General features: G+C 42.5%; 3 protein-coding genes across 6 annotated transcripts in view; 1 reads left to right on the top strand and 2 right to left on the bottom strand.

Moving 5' to 3' along the window:
- Positions 1-2516: 2516 nt before the first annotated feature.
- psmd6 (proteasome 26S subunit, non-ATPase 6) lies at positions 2517-6492 on the bottom strand. The gene is made up of 8 exons (XM_084039574.1): positions 6255-6492; positions 5602-5807; positions 4527-4672; positions 4211-4430; positions 4014-4122; positions 3697-3865; positions 2827-2904; positions 2517-2736 (listed from the first exon to the last, which is right to left on the bottom strand). Exons 1-8 carry the CDS (start codon positions 6397-6399, stop codon positions 2640-2642), a joined length of 1170 nt encoding a protein of 389 aa, XP_083895700.1. The 5' UTR covers positions 6400-6492; the 3' UTR covers positions 2517-2639.
- A 738-nt stretch (positions 6493-7230) lies between these two features.
- Positions 7231-12637, top strand: slc2a9l1 (solute carrier family 2 member 9, like 1). 3 transcript variants are annotated; one of them, XR_014598350.1, is made up of 14 exons: positions 7231-7264; positions 8417-8512; positions 8600-8760; positions 8840-8964; positions 9034-9163; positions 9275-9423; positions 9617-9804; positions 9908-10018; positions 10128-10160; positions 10553-10654; positions 11433-11508; positions 11602-11729; positions 11941-12296; positions 12382-12637. XR_014598350.1 is itself a non-coding variant. In XM_084027634.1 (13 exons), exons 1-13 carry the CDS (start codon positions 7241-7243, stop codon positions 12124-12126), a joined length of 1509 nt encoding a protein of 502 aa, XP_083883760.1. In that variant the 5' UTR covers positions 7231-7240; the 3' UTR covers positions 12127-12637. The 3 variants fall into 3 exon arrangements, 2 of the variants coding, with proteins under 2 accessions (XP_083883760.1, XP_083883761.1); XM_084027634.1 differs by having other exon boundaries at positions 11941-12637; XM_084027635.1 differs by lacking the exon at positions 10128-10160 and having other exon boundaries at positions 11941-12637.
- Positions 12638-20876: 8239 nt separating this feature from the next.
- prickle2b (prickle homolog 2b) overlaps positions 20877-22621 on the bottom strand; it is a 75974-nt gene continuing 74229 nt past the window's right edge. For both annotated transcript variants that reach the window (XM_084039333.1, XM_084039334.1), the window contains one exon: positions 20877-22484. In XM_084039333.1, coding sequence (XP_083895459.1) covers positions 21526-22484 — 959 coding nt within the window. In that variant the 3' untranslated portion in view covers positions 20877-21525. The remainder of the gene's footprint in view (positions 22485-22621) is intronic.

The following is a 22621-nucleotide window of genomic DNA, read 5'->3' as shown; positions in this document are numbered from 1 at the left end:
TGATGTCTCTGCCTCTTTTCTAAACTGGAATTACCATTTTGCAATTGTATGCCTCTACCAACCAGTGAAGTTGCAGTTTACTTTCATGTCTGTCCACAAAGTCCTCACTTGATCCTATAAGAAATGGTCATTGAGTCCAAGTGGATGTTTGTGCAAGATTGCAATCCTGAGATTTCATGAGAATGGGAAGGACATAGTGTCACAGTGACCTTGAACTTTGACCACCAAAATTTAATCTGTTCATAGAAATTTGAAGAAATTCCTGATATTCATCATGGGTCTGATGGACAGAAAACCCAGAAACAATACATAATAAAAAAATACAAAACAAATCAAATGAAGTCATAATATAGCATGTTGAAAAAGGTCAAAGTATATGTTCAAAAAAAGTCATAAAATAAATTATAGTATAGTATTTTGAAAAGGTCTGTATAATATGTCGGAAAAAGTCTTTGTATAGCATGTCGGAAAAAGTCATAATAGTATATTGTATATATGTGGAAAAATTATACTATTATACTTGGTCGAAAAAAATAATAGTATAGTACGTTACGATTAAAAAATCAAAAAAAAAATCATTCAAAAAGGTTCAGTGAAGCATGTCGTAAAAAGTCATAGTATTGCATACCGGAAGAAGTCATAAAATGAATCAAAGATAATATATCGGGGAAAGTAATAGTGTATAGCATGTTGAAAAAAGTCATAAAAAAGTTATAGTATCGCATGTCGAAAAAAGTAATATGATAGTGTTGAAATGTTGAAGAAAGTCATTATATTACTATTGTATAATGTATATATGTCCAAAAAGAGTCATAGTACGTCGAAAAAAGTAAGTAAAAAGTACTAAGAAAAGAAATCCAGATTCTGTTTACTGGAAATTACGTTTCTGGGCCATGACAACAGCCAAGGGATTTCAGAAGACCCTGAAAAGTCAATGCCATCCAGTTGTATCCCATACCACAACATTTCAAAAAGGTTCAAAGGTTTCTTCAGCTCAGTGGATGGTATTCCAGACTTCTCCACCACAGCTTAGCCACGACATGCTCTGGATCCTCCCATTTCAGGTCACCCCAATCTCAATTTGACGTTCACTGTCTAGACAGATGCCACAAGTGAGATGTCACTGGGAACCGTTGTAACACAGAAACAAGGATGGTAATGCAGAAGAAGTGCTTGCAAATGCCAGAAGGACCATGAATCGGCCCAAGGCTCTCTCTGGGTTGCATTTAGAAGCTTCACTCAAATTGATTTGGGAAGAACCACACAAAGTCCACAAAATGTTGCTGATTACAATACAAATTATATTATTTCAGGAGAAAAAGTGTAAGTCAGGAAGCAAATGTTGGACAATTCATTCCATTACCGCTTCTACATTCCAGAGAGCTTAGTCCATCACATGTTCAGAGCTCATAAGAGTGGAGAGATGCTAAAAACATTTGTGAATGTTGCTTGAAATGCCACAGGCTGAAAGTAGATAACCCAAAACCTGCCTGGAAAATCCAGCAATCCACAGTAAAAAAAAAAAAAAGCCGGGTGCTGACCTAATCGGTCCTCAAACTCAAGGCCGGGAGAAACGAGGACCTCCTGTTCTTTGTGGATTACTTCGCTCTGTGAGTGGAACTATTCCCTCTCCAAATGGCCTGTGCTCAGAACATTGCTTTTATCCTCTGAAAAGTAAATTGCACCAGATGGGGCGTTCTGACAGGAAGCACGACCTCTGTGAGCGAGCGGACGTGGCACAGAAGAGAGGGTGATACATTCTGACAACTGGGGAGTGAAGAGGAGAGACACATAGCAGGGAGGAGTGGCAGGACTGATGGTGTTCAGACCAAGCAAAGGCAGATTCTGTCGTCACTGAATCAGAAATGAAGACAAACAACATTGTATCCGTCTGTAGTCAATGTGGTTCACTCAGTGGTTTCACACAAAACTAAATCAAACATTGACTTACAAAATCATCTTTTAAATTGATGAAAATAGTTTGTGTAATTCATTCAAATGGGATCAAACACAATATGCATCCGTTGCCATTGACTAGCATACATATTTTTTCAGAAAGGAGTCCCATGAGGAATACCGAAAGGGATGTGGCTTTGCCTCTCAACTGTCAGAAAGAGCATTATGCTTTCTTGAGTTATGGCAAAACTGTGTTTTGTGAGAATAAAGTGTTGACTTTTTACTCAAAACAGTAACGAGCATAGTTGCCAATAAATTACACCAAACGTAAAGAAGTAGATATAGTACCGATAACGTTGGATCAAATATATTATCTACTCACTAATAATTTAGCATCGGTGCCTGTTTAATACCAGATTTCGGTACCGAGACAGGGAGAGCACCAACGCGAATGAAAGAGACATAAAGTCACAGTGACCAAGCTCACATCAGTTCATCCTTGAGTCCAAGATTGCACCAAATCGCGAGTATGTGGATGTGACCGATTGCCGCCCAGACGGACATCCTGAAAACATAACGCACACGGCCATGACAGAAAAAAAAGAGAGAAATGCAATGTCAACAGTTAAACAAATTTTATTATATACACAATATAAGAGTCACTTTCTCAGACAAACTACTGGTTCGGGTATACCAAGAAGAATGATGCAAGCCTCCCTTGCATAACAATATGGCCACCATGGTTACATGTTGATAACCCTCGACAACTTCTGGACTCTGTTCAGCAGCAAGTCGCCCTTCTTGATGGTTTCTTGATACTGCCAGTTTTTGCTATCAGGTCTTGAAAGAAGAACAGGAAGAGATTTAGAGTCACGGCTTTGGTTACAGAGTTATTACTGGAAGTACCAAGGTTAAAAACATTAACCTTACCTATTGGTTTCCACAATCTCGTTCACTTTATCAATTTTGCAGTGGAGGCGTCCAGCAGCTATGAATCTGGAGAGTTCTCTGAGGAAGGAGAGGAGATTCAGCAAGGTGAAAAATCTGTGACTTTGCACTCGTCTTTTCAATGTGACATTTGCAATGCCATCATGTGACACACATTAACTGTCTAGTCTGTACCCTCTGAGACGGGATATTCCTCACATTGGGAGGGGAAAAGCAAGACCACATGCCCCGGTGGTTTGGGGCACATACGTTTAGATCTCATAGTCCGCACCATTATCAAACCCAAGTCTGACCTAATCTTCACCCCACACGGGAGTTCCTCTCCCGAGCGAGAGCAAAGAAAGTAAAAACGGTGGTGAAGCACAGCTGAGGCCCGCTGTTATGCAACTGCTGATGAAATCCAAACATTTCCAGATTTTGCTGCTTCAAAATAAAATATTTTAAATAAGAAAATGACAGGGGGACTTTAATCATGAAGAATTTATAGGAAAATGTAATACTGCAGGTAGGAAAAGTAAGCAGCCGAAATAATGGGGGACTTTTATGTAGAGACTTTTGACCATGAAATATACTCCATCAGGCAGGTTGCACATATCAAACGTGGACATGCATACGGACTCAGCTGAGTTACAATCTGGCACATCTGTGGCAAAATCACATCGAAAAGAAGGACGTAAACAAGGCCAATGTGATGCTGCACTTAAGCCCTGACTCCTCTAAAATCTAAAGGCGACGACTACAGCTAGGATTTCTGCTGTGACATTGAGGCTCAACTAGTGTTCAAAAGCATTTTTTTCCCCCCCACAACGTCTCCTGGGGATGTGCGTATGGACATGATGCACAGGCACTCACTGGTCGATGAACTCCGTGCTGACACCAAAGGCCTCAGCCATGTAACCCAGGGTAAGGGAGCGGTAGGACTCTAGCAGCTGGCTGTAGGCCTGGATCCTCATCTCCCTCACATAGTAGCGATAGTGTGGCGCAAAGAGCCAGTCCTTCTTCATCTCTTGCTCCACCAAGGCTGTGGCACAAAGAGAACAAAGTTTTACGGTCATTATTCAAGTATTACTATGTGGCAGACATGAAAAATCCAGCAAGAACAGGATAACACTCTACAAGTGACCAAGAACACAAACATATTATCTGGTCACTTGTAAACGCTTTCTCACCCAGAGACTGGAAGAACACAGAGTAACGGCACTCGTAGAGGGAGAAAAGATACTGACGAACAGTAGGTAGACTGTGCAGCACCTCCAAGATCTCGGCTCCCTTTATTACCTAAAGAGGAACACATTTCATTGCCGTCATGCTGCCAACTTGGATGCGGAAAATATGCAATTCTAGTACCATAACATCAGTCTCCTACTTTTTCACGGAGGTCAGGCCTTTTGAGGGCGATCATGCACACATAGACTGTGTAGGTGACGAAGGTCTTGTAGTCCATGAGCTCGTAAGAGGTGAAGGTGGAGACTGTGTCGAGGAAGAGCTCAGCAGCTTGTTTGAAGTCTCTGATGGCCACGCAGTACAGGCCCTGGTAGACCTTCAGACGATTCCTCCTGTCCCAGTCTCCTCCCTCCTCAATAAGGCTGTGGAGAAATTCAGTGCATAGAGAGGTTCGAACTTAAAAGAGTACAGAGACTGTTGGTGGAAATGTTTAGGAACAAAGATATCCCAGCCTTTACCTCTTGGCTTTCTCTGAGTTGCGTGTGATGAGGTCGCTATCCATGTAGAAGAGTCCGATCCTCAGCAGGTAAAAGACGATATCTAGTCTGTGTCCCAAAGCCACCGTCTTGTCATAAGTCTTCCTGAAGGCTGTTAGAGCGCCCTCCTGTGGACACACAAGACAAAGGCCGACATTGCCAATGATTTTGCAACTATTCTAGTGTGTACATACGACTCTTAAAATAATTAACAGCTGAAGTTACTAGGATACTTTCAGAGGGAAACTGCAAACCACTTTGCTATAACGTCTGATCATGTTTGAAAGGATGTACAGAAATGAATTGTTTTTGAATTGTAGATTATGAGAAACTTACCAATAACAAGCTTTGGCATGATTATGTGTTTGTAATGTTAACTGGCACAAATAGCAACATTAAAAAAAAGTGAGCACTTTGGAAAGTATGAATTTATCAATATTTGAAGTGAGCAACTTTACAAGGGCAGCAGCGTTTGTCTAGTTAAGATATGGATGTGCCTGTACTAAGGAGACATCTGATATCGGTTGGTGTTAAAGCTCAATGATGCATCTTTTCAACACTGACACTATTGCAATCCACTGCAAATTGTATTAACGCTTAAACTCTGTCTTAGAAGAAAATGAAAGGCAACAAAATCCGATTTTGGAAAAGGGCCCTCAGCACTGTATCTTCCTACTATCCATATGGCCATGAAGTTGAGCCTGCATTGTAGATGAGAACCACCGACGCCATGTGTAAAAACATTTTCTATTATTGCTTCAGTAGCACATTTTTGCAAATACTAAAGCTGGGGTTAAAGTTGCATATATCTAGTGGTTTGACAACATTTTATAAAGAATTGCATCAATAAAGCAATGTCATCGTTTTGCTCTTGCATACTTTGTTTCAGTGGTCAGATCACATATGTTGTCCATCGTACCACATCAATGACATCTACCAAAGTGTCACAGCATATAAACCACTTATAATTAAAAATCACCCACAGGTGGCAAGTTCTAACGTCCACACTTTACAGGACATTGCGTCAAATAACGCGTCCTCATAGTGGAGGAGTTACCTTGTCTCCAATTCTGATCAGATATTCGGCTTTGGCCATCATGGCGTCCCGGATCTCGCTCTCTCCCAGGCTCTTCTCTGCGTCCTCCAGCACGTCATCCAGGCGCTTCAGCTCCTCCTCGTTGGCCTTCTTCATTTTACTCTGCAGGTCGCTGTCCAGCTGCCACTTCAGGTCCTTACACAGACCTTCGTAATACGGAGCCATATCTGGAGCAGAGAAACGCAGAGTTCAACGTGTGGACTGTGACAGCCCTCAGTTTAAAAAGCGAACGCCCTTTGCATCTCATACACGACCCAGTGAGGTTTTACATTGACTTTTGATTAAAACAGATAGGCATCCCCCTTTGTTTCGTTCCCTGTGAGTTTCAGTAGGAGGTCAAATTACGTTACATGACACAGAACAATTAAACAAGCTAAGTTCATGCAGCAACTTCTCCTCGTCAGACGGTTGGCTAACGTTAGCCGACAGTTGCTAATAACGTAAGCTATCGTGCTAATTCCGTTAAGATTACCGGTAAGCAATTTTGAACTGTGTCAGACAATATGCGCTCGATACAGCACGTACATGCACACATGAACGTCAGCATCATGCTATAGCCACCGTGCTACCGAGGCCACCGTTACAAAGCACAGTACAGCGATGTGCTAACTCACTGTTAGCTTTGATAGCGTCCATGAGCTCGGTCTTCACTTTGGCGTCCTGTCGGTGGCCGTCCATTGTGAGCAGAAACTTCAGCTGTGCTATCCTCAGATCGGGGTTCTTGGGCAGACCCTCTTCCTCCAGATTTTCGAGCGGCATTTTGTGTCTGGGAAAAATAGCAATAAGGCAAAAAACTGAAGGCTTTCTTTGTGTTCACCACTCGCTTTTACCAGCTAGCGTTAGTCAACGATGACTACGGAAAACACAAGACTGTGTTGTTTCCGCCGGAGCGTCAGTCAGCGAGCGGAGGAAAGAGCGGAGGACCGCCCGACATTTAACAACCACGTTTCATTCACTGCCCTCTGCTGGTCTTAGTGTGAACAACACCCGTGTCCAACTCCACATATCCCTCACACCCCGGGGTGTATTCCAGAAAGCAGGCTCAGCCAACTCTGAACCTAACCCTGAACTCTGAGTTGACCAACTATGAGATGGGCAACTTTGAGTTTTTAATTCCAGAACAGCTGTTCTGAATTAGTTAAATCAACTCTGAGAATGTAAACCCTGAGTTACGCGCGTGCCTGCCGACTCTACAAAGCCATAATCAATGGAGCTGCTTCATCATGGCAACCAGGGGAGAGTTAGAATTAGTTAAAGAATAGACAGAACTTTAATGTCTGGAGGAAAATCTTATCTAAAACATGATTACATTTTACATTATGGAAATGATGCAAACCTACTAATGTTGATGGTGAGCTGAGCTCACTGAGCTCTGGATTCCATGCGTTAATCAGCTCAATTGTCTTGCGCATTAACATCTGTCCACTCCACTTGGCAGACAAGTGTCGCAGGTGAAGGCCCTGTTTGGGTTGTGGGGGGATTGCTGGTTACTTTATTTCTTGTCAGAATGTTAGAAAAGTTAATGATAACCAGCCAGAAATGCATAAGAGTCCATTCAGTCCATTCAAAGTCCTTTAAGGTCCATGAGAGTAAAGACAGAATGGACACTTTGCTACAACAGCTGGTAAGCTTTTACCATATTCTACTGAATTTCTGTATCATCTTTTATCTATGTAGGCCTGTATAATAAATAGTCACAGAATGTTTCAGCTGTAAGAAAATATTGATTTCTAAGTTTGTGTCAAAATCTTTTATAAACGTTGCTATTTTTATGTAAAAACCTAACAATATGCTTTGGTCAAGCAAACTTTTATTGACAGGGGAAAAAAGATAAAATTGTTGTTTTAGGCAATCAAGTTATTTTCGACTTTGTCCAAGCTCAGTGACTCATCCAAACCACAGTTTCAGCTGAGTCATCATTGCACTCTGTTTTAGAATTATTCTTTAAACTCATCATTCAATACAAAAAGTAAACACACTTAGAGGAGGACAAAAGATAAACTTAATGCTGGTTTTCCTGATCTGAGAACAGAGAATGAGATCAAGTTATTGTTTCATATTATCCCCACAAATCATCAGTTTTCTGATGAGCTGATTATTCAGTTAAGATTGCCTGTCGCCACATAAGACCAACACTAACTTTCTGACATATTTTATTCGGCATAGTTTACCTGAAGATATCATAAATGTTTAGGATAAGAGCATAATCAGAGCTACTTATCATTTTAGTCTGTAACGTATATACACAAATATAGTTGCTTCCTAAAAAAAGACCACTTATTGACTATACAACACTTTCTTCCAACATTTTTTTGTATGGCTGTTCAGAGCGCACTAGATTAGCCAGTTTCGGTTGTATTTAGCAGTTGTTAGCTTCAAGTGTTAGCTAGCTAACGTTTTAGCGAATGCTAGCGGCTTCACCCGGCTGTGCTATCCAGTAGTACTTTTATAGATCAGGTTCCATAAGTATATGATGAAAGTACACCATTTAATTTAGTTGATTCAGCATCACTCCAGAAAAAGTTTCCAGTGTCTAGAGCAGGATTGTAATGTTGGAGCACTTCATTTATAACCCTCGAAGTCATGGACCTTTCCTTTCATTCACAATCGAGGTGAGAAGTTTCCTTTTGCATATTGTGAAGAGTCCAATATATTGACGTACAAGGTATTCAGTTGTTAAAATGGCTTCTATCTGTGTCCAATTACTACTAATTCACTGTCCTTTTGTAAATGTAGGACTCATAAAGGCTTGTTTTATCTTATCTTACTTCGGTAGACCCATGGCAATGCTCTGTTCGTCATCATCATTTTGGGAATTGGAGGAACTTTTCAAAACGGCTACCACAATACTGGATTGAGTTCTCCCTCACCGGTGAGATACACCACTGGTCATCATTTCTGTTCATCCTGCTGTTGCTTCACCAAACTACAAAAATGTCCTCTCAAACCTTCCCGGCAGTACATCCAGCGCTTCATCAACAGCACCTGGTATGACAGATACGAGGAGCCTCCCCCTCCACGGACCGTCACGATGATCTGGTCTCTCATCGTGTCCATGTATGCCGTCGGGGGACTCTTTGGTGCCCTGAGTGTCAAAGTGGTCACAGACATGATGGGACGGTGAGTAAGAGGGGCTTGGTGCTGCATTCAGTCCTGGAGCCTCACAAAGACTTGAAGTGCTTTGTTCCTTTGTTGTCAGAAAGAAGGCGATGATCTGCACCAGCTTTGTTTCCATTGTTGGATCAGCGATCATGCTGGCGAGTAAAAGTGCCAGATCGTATGAAATGATCATCCTGGCACGGGTCCTGTATGGCTACTCTGCCGGTAAGCCACCAGGATATATTCTACACGACGCATATAGCTGCCGGGTTAACAACCCTCTTTTTCCCGCAGGTTTCGGAGCCAGCATCCATGTCATGTACCTGGGAGAGATTGCACCCAAGAAGATAAGAGGGGCCGTGACTCTGACCGCGGTGACCTTTTTGTCGCTTGGTAAAATGTTTGGACAGCTTTTTGGACTGAGGTGTGACACCTGATGAGGATGATCCAAGCAAAAAGCCATAGTCTATTCTTCTTTTTAAAGGAAAACTAGATTTAGATAAAGTGAGAAGTGTTTTCTTTGTTGTTCTTTCAGTGAGATCCTCGGAGGCGAGGAGCTGTGGAATGTCGTCCTCTGCGTCCCTGCGTTTTTCTCAGCGGTTCAGGTTATTGTGTTGCCTTTTTTGCCCGAGTCTCCCAGACACTTATTCATAGAGAAAGGTGATGAAAAGGCTTGCAAAAAAGGTTGGTATATTCCCCCCTATTGACACAGTACATAACCAATACAGGCTTTTGCAGTAAAAAGAATGCCCCACTTCAAATTCACCAAGAATGATTTGAGGATGAGCCAACTGTCCACAAACTGACCTCCAACCGTTGAGGAGCTTGACGTGTACGGAGGAGGACGTTCCTCAGGTTTTGTGTCTCTGCATCCCAGCTCTCCTGAGTCTGTGGGGCGAAGGCGACTACAAACAGGAGATGGACGAGATGTTAGCCGAGCAGGCGGTCATTGAGGCAACGCCACAGAAAAGCACCCTGCAGCTCCTGAGGGACAGGACCGTCCGATGGCAGCTTCTGACCTTGTCCACCGTCTACTGCTGCAACCAGCTGTCGGGCATGCCTGCAGTGAGGATGGAACTTAAATGCCTTCTTTCGTGCTAACAGTAGCATCAAACAAGGAAGATTTTTGCCTCTCAAAAAATCAAACCCATGCTTCTGTCTCCCCCAGATCAACACGTTCTCTTATGACATCTTCCTGAAGACGGGTATACCGACGGACAAGATCCGCTATGTGACTCTTGGTCTTGGAGTAACTCAAATCCTCACATCCATCTTCTGTGTGAGTAATTCCCTCAGTCTGTACCCGAGCTCTTTAGGCCATCTTTTTATTTACACCTTCTCTTAAGTTTGTTACAGAACTGTAGCTTTTTTTCTGCTTTTCTTTCCAGGCTGTTCCTTCAGAAAACGTGGGAAACATTTTGGTTAGCCCTGGTTTGAAAGGTTGCCACTACTAATCCCAAAGTATTAGTCATGGCCATTTGGCAAATGCAGAATACGCGATACTGCAGCATGCTAGGTTCCTCTCACTGTAACATACTGAATATATGGCTATAGACGGCAAACTGAATATAATTGAGATATAAACTGTAGATGCCAAGTGGTGGTTGGCTTTGAGGTCTAAGTTTAAGCAGATGCAACAGAAGAATAAAACTAGCTGGCATCGTGTTAACTCATTCAAATGGCTGTACAATAAATACAAATAATGTCTACTATACAATTCTTATCTAGTTGTTATATATATATTAAATATGTCTTGACCGAAAAGGGCGTTTTGCCCAAGACGACAACTTTCTTCTTCCCGTTTCTCTCCCAGGGGATGCTGATCGAGCACATGGGTAGGAGGCCGTTGTTCTGGGGCGGCTATGGCGCCATGTCTGCCAGCTTGGTGTTGATCACCATCACGCTCAGCCTGAAGGTAAACCTGTCACCTTTGAATACCGATGTAGCTGTTAGAGGTGAGAAGAGATGCACTTTAACTCTCATCTTACCAAGTGGGATCCCCAAAGACCACAGAGGTACTGTTGCTTTTCTATCATTCCGATTTTTGATAGAAAATCATGAGGATTTTTGTCATGACTTCATAGCATCATTTTCCGTCTCTTTGCTTTTGTTTTTGCTTTTGCATGGTTTTAAATACTAAATTATGGTCAACATTTTTAACATTTTTTTTCTTCAAATGACATTAATTACATAACTAATAATGTTTTGAGAAGAAATAAGTTAACATATCGCTATGATGTTTGCTCTTGCAGTATTTTTTTTCTTTGGGTCCCCAGGGACACATTCCTTGTTGGTAGGATGTAGGGTTAAAGGGTAATTTCACCCAAATGTCAACAATTTAGTGTCAAGACATGCAGGTTTAGATGTCTTCTAATATCTAGATACAATGGAAGTGAATGAAAATGAGCTTGTGGTTTTCGTAGCATTGAAACAATGTATGACATAAATTCAATGATCCTCCTGTCATCAATGTGCTGGTTCTAATTAATAATAGAAGCAGGGCACCAAAGGCTTTACTGTGTTTTCACTGGAACTATTTTCTACCAAAGAAATAGACCCTGTGCGACTCCTAAGAAAACTATGTGCATTTGCTTTGACTGCTGCGGTGTACCAAGGCGGCAAATACATAATTGTTCTAGATCACTCTGTTTGTATATGAATGTATCGATATTTACATAATTGTGTTCATGCAGGATTCTAGCTATTGGACTCCATACATCACTGCGAGTCTGATCATCGTCTTCATCATCTTCTTTTGCGGAGGACCTGGTTTGTGTCTCACAGCGGTCTGCACATGGAAAAGATGTTTGCATGCACAGATAATGGACTGAATCACCTGAATCATTTCTCTGCTTCACCCAGGGGGAGCCACAGCACCTCTCCACAGTGAGATCTTCATCCAGTCTGAGCGCGTGGCGGCATTCGTCCTCATGGGGAGCCAGCGCTGGTTGCTCTTTGCTGTGTTGGCCTTCGTATTCCCATTCCTTATGGTGAGTACAACAAATGTGAATCACAAGCAACACAATAGTTTACACTGTAAAAGCAACCACTGTATATCTTTGCATTTACAGTATGGATTAGTTGGATGACATTAAGTTGTAATACAGCAATTTCACTGCATATCATCAAATATTCAGATATGATGAGAAACATTACCCATGATTTGAAATGTGATGCTTTACACTGATTCATCTGTCTCAGGCTGCCATGGATTCGTACTGCTTTGGGCTGTTTGCCTTTATTTCCGCGCTGGGGTGTCTGTACACCTTCTTCCTCCTGCCTGAGACTAAAGGGAAGACTCTGCTAGAGATCTCAGAGGAGTTTAAAGCCATCACCGTCTGTGGGAAATCCTTCTCAGAGGAAAAGAGAGTGGAGACCAAGTTATAAGGCAGTCCGGTTTCAAACTGACAGAGAAGTGACTCTTATTTTACAATATTTATGTTTTTAGTATTTTAATCAATTGCAAATCATCACAGGAGAAAACCCCATACAATGGAAGAGCACTGCAGCTAAAGTATTGTGATAAACCTGTAAACAATGCTGAACTTGTCACACCGGTATGTCAAGCTGAGTTATTTTGTCCTGTCTCCATGTTTGTCTTATTTCCTGTTTTATTTTGAAAAGTAACTCCTCTTGTTTCAGGTCACTTGCCCTTCCTCATGTGTCCCCAGTCTGATGTCATCCCTGATTCCTGCTTGTTTCCACCTGTTGCCCATTACCCTCATGTGTTAAATAGTCTGCGTCTCCCTTTGTCCTGTGCCCGTGTGTCTTGTCTTCAGTCAAGAGCCACCAGTTACTTTAGTCATAGTCTGAGAATCATCCAGTTGTCTGCCTCATTTGAGGGTTTTTTGTTGGCCTTTTGCCGTTAAATTTTCATAGCCTGTTTAAGTTAGTAATTTTCGTAGCCATCCCTCCTTTTAGAGGCGCCTTCTGTTATTTGATTTCCTTTTTGCGGCCTGAATAAAGCCTTTGACAATCTCTGCATCTCTGCTTTCATTGCATATTGCATGAATTGTGTCAACTGTAACGGCTCAAACCGTACAGTGACACTCGACTCCATAGCACCGCCTAAAAAGAAGAGTCAAGACAACTTTAGGATATGGCATTCCACTAAGACCAGCATAATACGCATCATTAATAGAGACAAATAAGAACAACCCCATTTCCTTTCAGCACTGTAGCCAGGCTGACAGAGCCACAGCTCTATAGAGCCATGTGTTCCTCTAGTCCTCAGTAGCAGTGACTTCATGAGCTTCTTTATTGATTAAATTATTACCATTAGAGAGAAAAATAATCATCTCTTGCCCTCAATCTGTAATGACCTATCCTCAAACTTATCAGACAGAGGACTTGCCTCTGTTATCATCTTAGAGCTGCATTCGACACCAGTGACCGCCGCATCCTCTTACAGAGACCGGAACATTTAATTGGCATTAAAGGAAGCGCATTAAGCTGGTTTGAATCCTGTTTATCAGATTGATCCCAGTTTGTACATGTTAAAGATGAATCCTCTACAGGCTGAAGTTAGCCAGGGAGTCCCACAAGGTTCTGTGTTTGGACCACTGCTTCAAATGTTGAAATAAGTTGCTGGAGCCCATTACAGATGGATTTTCCTAATTTGTAATCCTCCATATGATTTCAGTCAGGAACAAAGGTAATCAGCCTAATCAATCTTCTTGATATTTCTGTCATTTTTAAAGAGAGCAATTTGTTTAGGATCACTGCAACTGTGATGTAGTGTGGGGTAGCCACACCTGATACAACTGCACCTGTAGCTACACGTTACCAAGTGGTGAAGAGTCATTCAGTCAGCGTAGTCAGTAACATCCAATATACAGTCATTTTGACCTAAAGTTTGCCAACACTAGCCACCTTAGGCTAGTGGTCATATCAGACCAAGTAAGGCTGTAGAAACGTATTTAATTGAACGATGGTATGTTTAGCGCTCATGAATTCAACCTCTCATTTCTCAGATGAAGATTGTGATATTCATCCTCTCAACATAAAGGTCTCGTCAAATAGAAAGTCTATATTTTGATACTTCCTCAGGATTATGCAGACAAAGCAGACTTGTTGGTCTTTTTCCTCTTTTAAGGACATCAGGTTGGTCATTGTGCTCAGTATTGTCTTCAGTATGCATTATGCTAATGTTCCCGTTGTGTCAGCATTTTCTACATTCTTACAATGAGAACACACTAGAAGCAGAATTGTCTACTGTACAGTTTCTTACTTGGGACATATTTTTCTGTGCTTGAGCCAGTTTGCCTGTGTACGCTGCCTCTCACCAGCCAGCAAGCAGCCACTGAGGCTTCATCAGCACTTTGTGATTGGCTCTGGCTTGGCTGATCATTCTGTGCAGATGTCCTGCTGTGCCTTGTTAACGCTGTAGGAGGATTAAGTGAAGGATTAATTGGAGAAACTATTGTGAGCAGTTTACTCTTGCAGACCTGGCACTGTAGTCACACCGATGGGTCTTTATTGGTTGCAACATGCAGACATAATGGCACATACGCCGAGCAGAAGAGTAGAACAATTAATGGATTTTGGTTTAAAATAGAGTCCAAGGCAGTCACGTGCATCTGTATTGAACATTCGTACATTACATATTGCATAAGACGTCAGCAAGTATAATGTGAAAAAACCTGTTTGGGTCTCAGTCACTTCAGTTTACAGCTGTAATGGCTCCGTTGTATCAAAAGAGGGCGATGTTAATCTGCTAAAATGCAATACACTACCACTGTAGTCATAGCAACAAGGATAAATTCATTTAAACTCACAAATGCCACAGGTGGTTTTATCTAATTTTATACTGATATAATGGTGTTGAAAGAAACTGATAGGAAGTCCAAGTAAATAGTTATATTTGCTGTTATCTATAATTTATTCTTTTGTATTTGTCACATTTTAACAAAACTTTGTTGCCTACCGTTACAGAACATTGTCATTATTCCTTTCTATCACAATCGTATTGTATCACAATCTGTGCAGAGTTGTTATGTATTTTAATGTTTTCTTCTTCTTCTTCTTCTTCTTCTTCTTCTTCTTCTTCTTCTTCTTCTTCTTATTATTATTATTATTATTATTATTAATAAAATAATCACACCAAACTCTGTTTAAGAGGTAACTCAGTAACTCAGAGTACAAATTAAATTAAGTTAAATGTAATACGCCAGTGTTTTCCCCTCTACCTGAGAATGTGTTAAACATGTTATCCTCCAATCTTAAACGGTCAATAAAAGGTTCCATTCATTTTCTGTCTCTCCCCCTGGCAACACTGAGCTCACCAGCAGCACTGCAAATCAGAGAAGAGTGAATGCAGTTGGATGTATTACAGATTAAATGAGTCACTCTTTCTTAAATCTCAAGTTTTTTCTACATGGATGATTTCTCCAGTGAATAGGCGGACACATGCTGCTCTGTATAAACCATGTGAATATGATTAAATGAAACAATGCCAATTAATGCACAGTAGTCACAAAAAAAATCCACCTGATTAAATTGCCCATTGTGTCCGAAGATTATCTACTTAGATAAGTGGAAGAGGATGGGTGGCAGATGTCAGGAGAATTAGCAAGTCACACTGACGTTATTCAGTGGCCTCAGTGAAGGGCGATTTCAATTTATGTCTCTCCCAATGAAAACTCTCCTGAAGTTATAGGTGAAAAGCATTTCATAGAGCTGTTACACATGTGTACATTTACTCATATATGCATAGCTAGTAGAATCATCTTGTGTGGAGATCCTCACAATAAACCATTAAACATACCCATATGTGTTTGCACAATAGGTAGCTTCATAAATCCCTTTGACAACAATAATTTGAGACGTGGGCATCCATTCAGAGGTCAGCCACCAGGCTACAGAACAGGAGGGTGATTTAAAAAGGGAAATACCATGTCTCGAGCCTCCGTGGACAGACTAGATTCCCAGAAAAAATTAGATTCCCACTCTTTACACCGTCCTCCACTACTTGTTTGGGTTTGGTTCCGTTTTGACTTTGATTGTGGCAAATATCTCACTCGCAATCTGTTAAAGGTGACACCAACTCTTGTAAAACATCATATACAGGTATTATGGAGGTATGATAACACAGGTTCCAGGAACATGCTCAAAATGACACACATCTAATATGTTACTGTGATAGTGCTGTCATGGAAACTGCTGAGAGAATTCATCGTGTCGTCAGCAATATTGTCTGATCTTACGATTGAATATCAGCATTGCATTGCATGTACGGAGACCCAGCCACTAACAGTGGAAACTAGGCTACTGCATTACTGGGGCAGCAGTCCAAAGCATTCCATGCATGTTAGATGAACTGATGCCTCTAAGTTGCCTGGAGGTGTGAATGTGAGCGTGAATGGATGTCTCTATATCTCTAAGTGTGCTGTGATAGAACGGCGACCTGTCCAGGGTGCACCCTGCCTTCATCCAGTGTCAGCTGGGATCGGCGCCAGCCAGCCCCCGGCGACTCTTAACAGGATGGGCTGTTGCAGATAAACGGATGAATGGAAAAATCTTCAATGGCCATTACTGAAAATTAGACCCGTAAAAATGCACAACATAATGCTGTAAATGTCTAAAGGTTTAAAGATTTGAGAGGTCCTGAAATATTGAATAAACCTTTGCTTAATAACCATTAAACCTTCTCAAATCAACATTTTCCTCCATATCAACTTATGCCAGACATAAATCTATTACAGCGTGCTGCAAAAAAAGGTTAAATTGCCTTTACATAAATAAAAGTGTAATGATAACTTTGTCTTTGAAAGTCCTGGAAAATTATGTTGCTGTTAAGTCAACATCACAGACCTTCTCTGCCTCATTAAACACTGGAGAACTAATCGGCCGATCTGTCATCTCTGCAAAACAGACAGACAGAGACCGAGAGAAGCGAAGGAAGAGGAAGAGGGAATAAGGGACACCTGAGAGATATCCATGAGGGAAACTTGTGAAACGGTGTCCTGCATTAAACGTTGCCATCAGTGATGATTTTGTGCAGGTGGCACACAGATGGGACCCCTCCAGAGACCTGAGCTCTTTAATAATCACAGAGTAGAGGGCTGGAGCGGGCTGATGTCATGAACCAGACAGAGCCCTCTGGCAGTGCAACGTCAAGGTACCCATCATGCCGCTCTCCATTATGGCGAGCTGCCCCTTGTGCTGTTGGAGCTGCAGTTTAACACAAACCTGGCACATAAGCAAAGACATGTTTGTTATTTTCTCTCAGCGTAGGTGAAAGACAACAATCGGGCCAGTGCAAAGGGCAAAGGTCATACTTAAGTGGCTGAGAATGCATTTTGAGATTAGTTGGTTTAGTTAAGCTCTACAAGTCTAATACTGCCAGACTACTTCCTTTTCATTCACTGTCCTTTTCTGTAGACAATTGAGAGCTCGAAAGGGATGTAGGGATGACAGAGGAGAGGAGGAGAGGAGAGGAGAGGAGAGGAGAAGAGAGAAGAGGAGAGGAGAGAGGAGGAGAGGAGAGGAGAGGAGAGGAGAGGAGAGCAGAGGAGAGAGGAGAGGAGAGGACAGGAGAGGAGAGGAGAGATGAGAGGACAGGAGAGGAGAGGAGAGGAGAGGAGAGAGGAGAGAGCAGATGGACAGCAGAGTTACTGTCACATAATATTAACAAATCCACCTCAGGAGAGGAGTAAGCCTCCTTGGCATATGGAGATTGTCGGAATATGGGGGATTCCCACCCTCGGGAAGGGAAAAAAGCCCCCCAAACACGGATAATGAATATCAAGAGGTGATTTTTGTCCGAGCCTGGCTCATGTATCTAAACGTCAGACTGGAGTATACTGTGATGTCTGTATTTGTGGATCTGTTGACATTGTTCTGGTGCATTCTTTCCACGATAATTGAACACACATGATGAGGCTGAAGGAGGGGAGACTGCTGGTAAGGCCCCAGTCATTCCTATCACGCGTCTCTTATTCACCAGCCAAGTGTGTGTATGCGTGTGTGTGGTGAGAGTTTGTGTGTACTTGCGTGCCTCTGAGATGAAGCTGGTTCTGTGTGTGTGTGTGTGTGTGTGTGTGTGTGTGTGTGTGTGTGCGTGCGATAACACACCATTGGCATTCTTCATTTGTAAATAATTGAATCAGGCTATTTTAGTTTGCCCAGCTGTAATTTGCAGCCGTTGTGCTCTTAAAGACCGGTAATTATGGCTTTTAGAGTCTCCCAAAACAACTCAAACGGCTTCAACTCATGACAGCTGTGCATCTGGGCTTCAACACACACACACACACACACACACACACACACACACACACACACACACACACACACACACACACACACACACACACACACACACACACACACACGCACCTAAGATATAGGCAGCTGTTAATTAAACTGGTACACGTTTCAACTGAGGTGGGTTTCAATACACAGGTATGTTTATGAATTAAATATATTTTCTAGCTAATATCAATACACATTTTTAAATATTAGACCTTAATACACAGTGGATATAAAGGTCACTCAATGTTCCCATGTCTTTCAGATTTTAAACTAATTAAAACAAGGTGACTCTCTGTCATAATGTCACATCATTTAAATAGCGTAATTAACTTAATTAAAGGCTGATCTGACAAACCTCTGTCTGGATCCACAGCCTCACGTGATTGGCCTGTTGTTTATCCAGCGCAGACACATACCTCAGAGTGAATGAAAGGATGGCTGTCTGTTCTCCAGACACTGTGGACTCTGTCAGGCCTTAATAAACTAGAGTGCAGTCAATGTGATTCAATGAATGGATTTCCGTGGGAGATTAATTAGCTTCCTCGATAGTCTTATGTATTACAATAACCTGCTGTACAGCGTGGTCACAAGTATACTAATACTTGTATTCATATTAGTTATGAGACAACACCCAAAACTAAAGAGACTCACTCTCATTTTAATTCACTGGATCCTGAATGAATCCCTCAAAAAATGCTGAACAGGCATGTTTTTTTCCAATTAGGCAAAGCTTCTGCTGTTCAGCTCCATCTCAGTTGTTAGTATAGTAGATATTTATTTAATTAACATGTTTAGAATTAACTATTTTTGACTGACATGTTGTAAAGAAGAATAAGAAGACAAAGGCAGGAATGAGGCTGAGATTTAAACTCATTCTAAAACCTGCTGTTGCAGAAATGAGATGTCCTGAGGGATTTTCTGAACATGACCATTGTTTTTGATGATGACTATAAAAAAGGCTCTGGAAAATGTTGCTCAACTAAAGGACTTCAAACATCGACAGTGTGTTACACTGACAGGTGCTGTTTTCTGCCTACCAGTAGAGGCTCAATATACAGTTAATGTCCTACTTCATTACGCAAAAACCTCATCTGGGCAATCAGTCTTCTTTGTTAAAGGAAGCAAACGTTTTTAAGAGAGGTATTCAATTATAGCTGAAAGAGATCCAACGCTGCTCTCACACAGAATACCGCCGTAGACACACCAGCGTTTTGTATCTTGTGTTTGTTTTTGTCATATTTGTGGACATATTTTTGTGCTTTTATTTTTTCTATTTTTTTTTAGCCTCCTAGCCTTCTCAACAAACACTTGTGCAGCCTAGTCCTTTCCCATAAATACATGTTCAAATTTTAAGGCAACTAACTAACTCTTCCTGAAATTAATTTTGTGAGTATCACCAGACTGGAAACTCTTTATGCATATGTGCAGAACCCCGACAGCACAGAACTGCTCATGGATATAATTTACTGGCCGTCCCACCTTGGTCCACAACACGACTGTCACAACTGGAAGCGTCCAAGCAACTCGAGGATTATCTTCCCACCATCCGCTATCTTGAACATGGCAAGGCCCAGCAAGCATATGGCTGCAATCTGTGGCACCGCTCCCTGTAGGGCCCTTCATTTGCTTTTAATTAAACACATGGAGACACCTCATGCTTGGGTAAAGGCCTGGCAAGAGACTAATAAAGAAACAATCGTGTGGGCTAAGTTGATGATGATGTAAGCTCATGTGTCAAGGACAATAATATCCACATTACCGAAGACAGAAGTTTGTGTTTTAGTGTCCAGGGACACTGATTGCAGTAATACTCATCCAGACTTGCAGCTGATGTGAGTAACAGTCTGCAGCTGTAGACTCACTAAAAGCAGGGGAAGGTCCACATCGACAGGCCAGGCCAATCGGCGGTCTGACATAATGTATCTCATATGTTTGTGCAGCTGGTTTTGTCGTATCACCGCTGACCAAGTGAGGACTCCTTCCCTCCCCGTCTGCGAGTTAGCCGAGTGTATCCCTGAATAAACATGGAAATTGGGGCAAACGCCCTGGAAGTTGAGGTTAGGTGAAGTAAAACACACTAATGTGCCAATCATGTCAGCAGCGTAAGTCCTCCAACACCTCTAATCAAGAGATTGGCGTTCCACGCATCTCGTTTCCCAGCATATGCGCGTGAGGATTATGGGGGCTCGCTCGCGGCGGTAATCCCCAGACCACATGGACGTCAGAGGCAATCCAATTTACGGTACGACACTGCTTAACTCTCACAGATACAACCCGTTACAGATGTCAATATTTAAACAGGATATCGATTCATTTCGTACAAGTAGACACGCTGACAGGCTACAGCCATGCTAGAGGCTAACGGAGCCTGTAATTGGGAGCGGCGGTGCTTGGAGGTCAATGCTAACGTCAGTATGCCATGCTTTCAATGACGGCACCATCGTGCTGGATATTAGCAGGTGCAATGTTTACCTTGTTCAGCATCCGATGTTAGCATGCTAGCCTTTGCCATTTAACAATTAAAATGCAGCTAAGGCTTTGGGTGTATTTAATTAGAGTGGTGGACCCACAGACCGGCCATAGAGCCACATGCCTTACACACCAGATTTCTAAACTAAATCCCGACGCCATGTGTTGATGCAACACAGCGGCACCTCAGTGGCATCGGTTTCCAGGACAACGGAGCTCTGTGTGTTTGAATGTGACGTCATCCATCACCACGCGAGTTCAACAGCCCAGCGGCGGGAGGCTCTCCTCATCAACCTCTACGCCACATTGTCATTCATGTATGCATTAAACAGATGGAGGCGGCGACTGTTACACTCTTGTGAGCGCCAGATACGTGTGATGTCATTCTCTGGAGAGAAACACCAGCTGTCAATCACTCAGTGAAATACTCCTTTATTCCAAATGCAGGGACCAGGTCAGCCAAATCAAACATGCATAAGTTGTTGTTTTTTTTTCATTTTCTATCTCTACATTATACATATTTAATACATAAATGATTCTATCCATACAAAATATAAAAATATGTGAGGCCTCATTTACAACCATATTTACATGGACTTCCTTAACTTAAGGGAAATTATTAATTCATTTATCTATGTACATACTATGAACTGAATACAATAGTATATCTAAATCACGTTGCGTGAAAAAGCTAAACTGTACCAAATCGACTACCTTGCACACTTGTTTGCTGCATGGAAATGAAGTTATGATCTAAAAAAAAAAAATTGCACATGAGCTTTTGATAAATGTGACTTGATAGAACTGCGCATGTAACCGTAAGCCTTAATACTCAGGAGATATTCCGAAACATTAAAATGAACAAACATGCAAACACTGTTGCTTTTCACTGTTTTACCAACTGCAATTCATCACTGACTTTTCAATTACTTGATATTCAACACTCAACAACACTGAATAAATGGACCGTGAGTTTTATTTATTTCTTTTTTTTGTTCCAGATGGAAGATGTTAGTGGACACGAGCTGGACAAAGAGTCATTTCCTTTTACCAGATGACAGGATCTCAGGAGATAATGCAGTTCTTGCTTTTTCTGCGTTTGCGGGTGTGTAACTGCGCGCTGCGGTTGGGCCCTGCGATCCCGTTGTACTTATAGACGAGCTCCTGGTTGCTGAGGTAGCGCAGCTGGACGGGCCTGGGGATCGGCTCGCCCAGGAAGTACCCTTCATCCTCCGATTCGGACGATGAAGAGCAGGTGGAACACCAGCCGTCGTCGTCGTAATCATCCCAGGAGTACTGATTCAAGCCGGTGCGTCGGCTGGCACCGGGGTTCTGAAGGGTCAGGTCTGAAGTGGTTCTGGGGCACTGCCTGAAGGGTTGGGGCTGGTATCTGCCCCCTCCTCCTCCCCCTACTCCGAATTGGTCCCTGGCGCTCCTTGGCGGCGGGAAACGGTCGTAATCCTCTCGGACGTGCAACTGTGGTCTTTCTTGAGGTCTCACCCTTCGCTCTGCCACCAGGTTGAGAGCGTTTTCTGAACGGGACCGGCGGGATCTCCGGGAGCGGTGGTGGTGGTGCCGGCGCCTCTGAGGAGTCTCTTCTGCATCTATGCGGACACCGGCTCCCCTTCCACCTCCACCACCTCCACCACCTCCACCACCTCCCACCCTGCGCTCACTGATGGGTGGCAGGCGGGCAGCATTGGCGCTGCTCACCAAACTCACCCTATCCTCCTCCTGGAAGGTGAAGCCAGGCGGTAAATTATTCATACCCTTCCCCATGGCCATGCCAGGGGGATCGCAGTACTGCACCTGGTACTGGGAGGACCTGGGAGGATCCATTTCCATGTAGGGCTGACTGGCGGTGAGGCTGTGGATGGACTCAGAGCTACGAAACTGCACGGAGGAATTGAGGGTGCCCATGTTACTTTTCTCTGAGACGTTCATTCCGGAGTCTTTGCTCAGGTCCGGCATGGAGAAACGAGAAAGATGCTCTTGACGCTTCCCTCTTCCATCTGCTGAGTTGCCTGTACGGAAAAAGAGGGAATTCGCTGTCAACTTTGCAACTTATTCACACTTTTGTGAAGTTGAATTTCAGATTACATGACAAACAATGTGAGCAAGTTGTGATGTATGCCACTGATGATGCTAAAACAAGGGGTCT

This window comes from Eutrigla gurnardus, assembly GCF_963514095.1.
Source record: "Eutrigla gurnardus genome assembly, chromosome: 2".
NCBI classification, from domain to species: Eukaryota; Metazoa; Chordata; class Actinopteri; order Perciformes; family Triglidae; genus Eutrigla; species Eutrigla gurnardus.
Note: the sequence above shows the minus strand (reverse complement) of the source record. Positions and strands in the feature narration are given on the sequence as shown.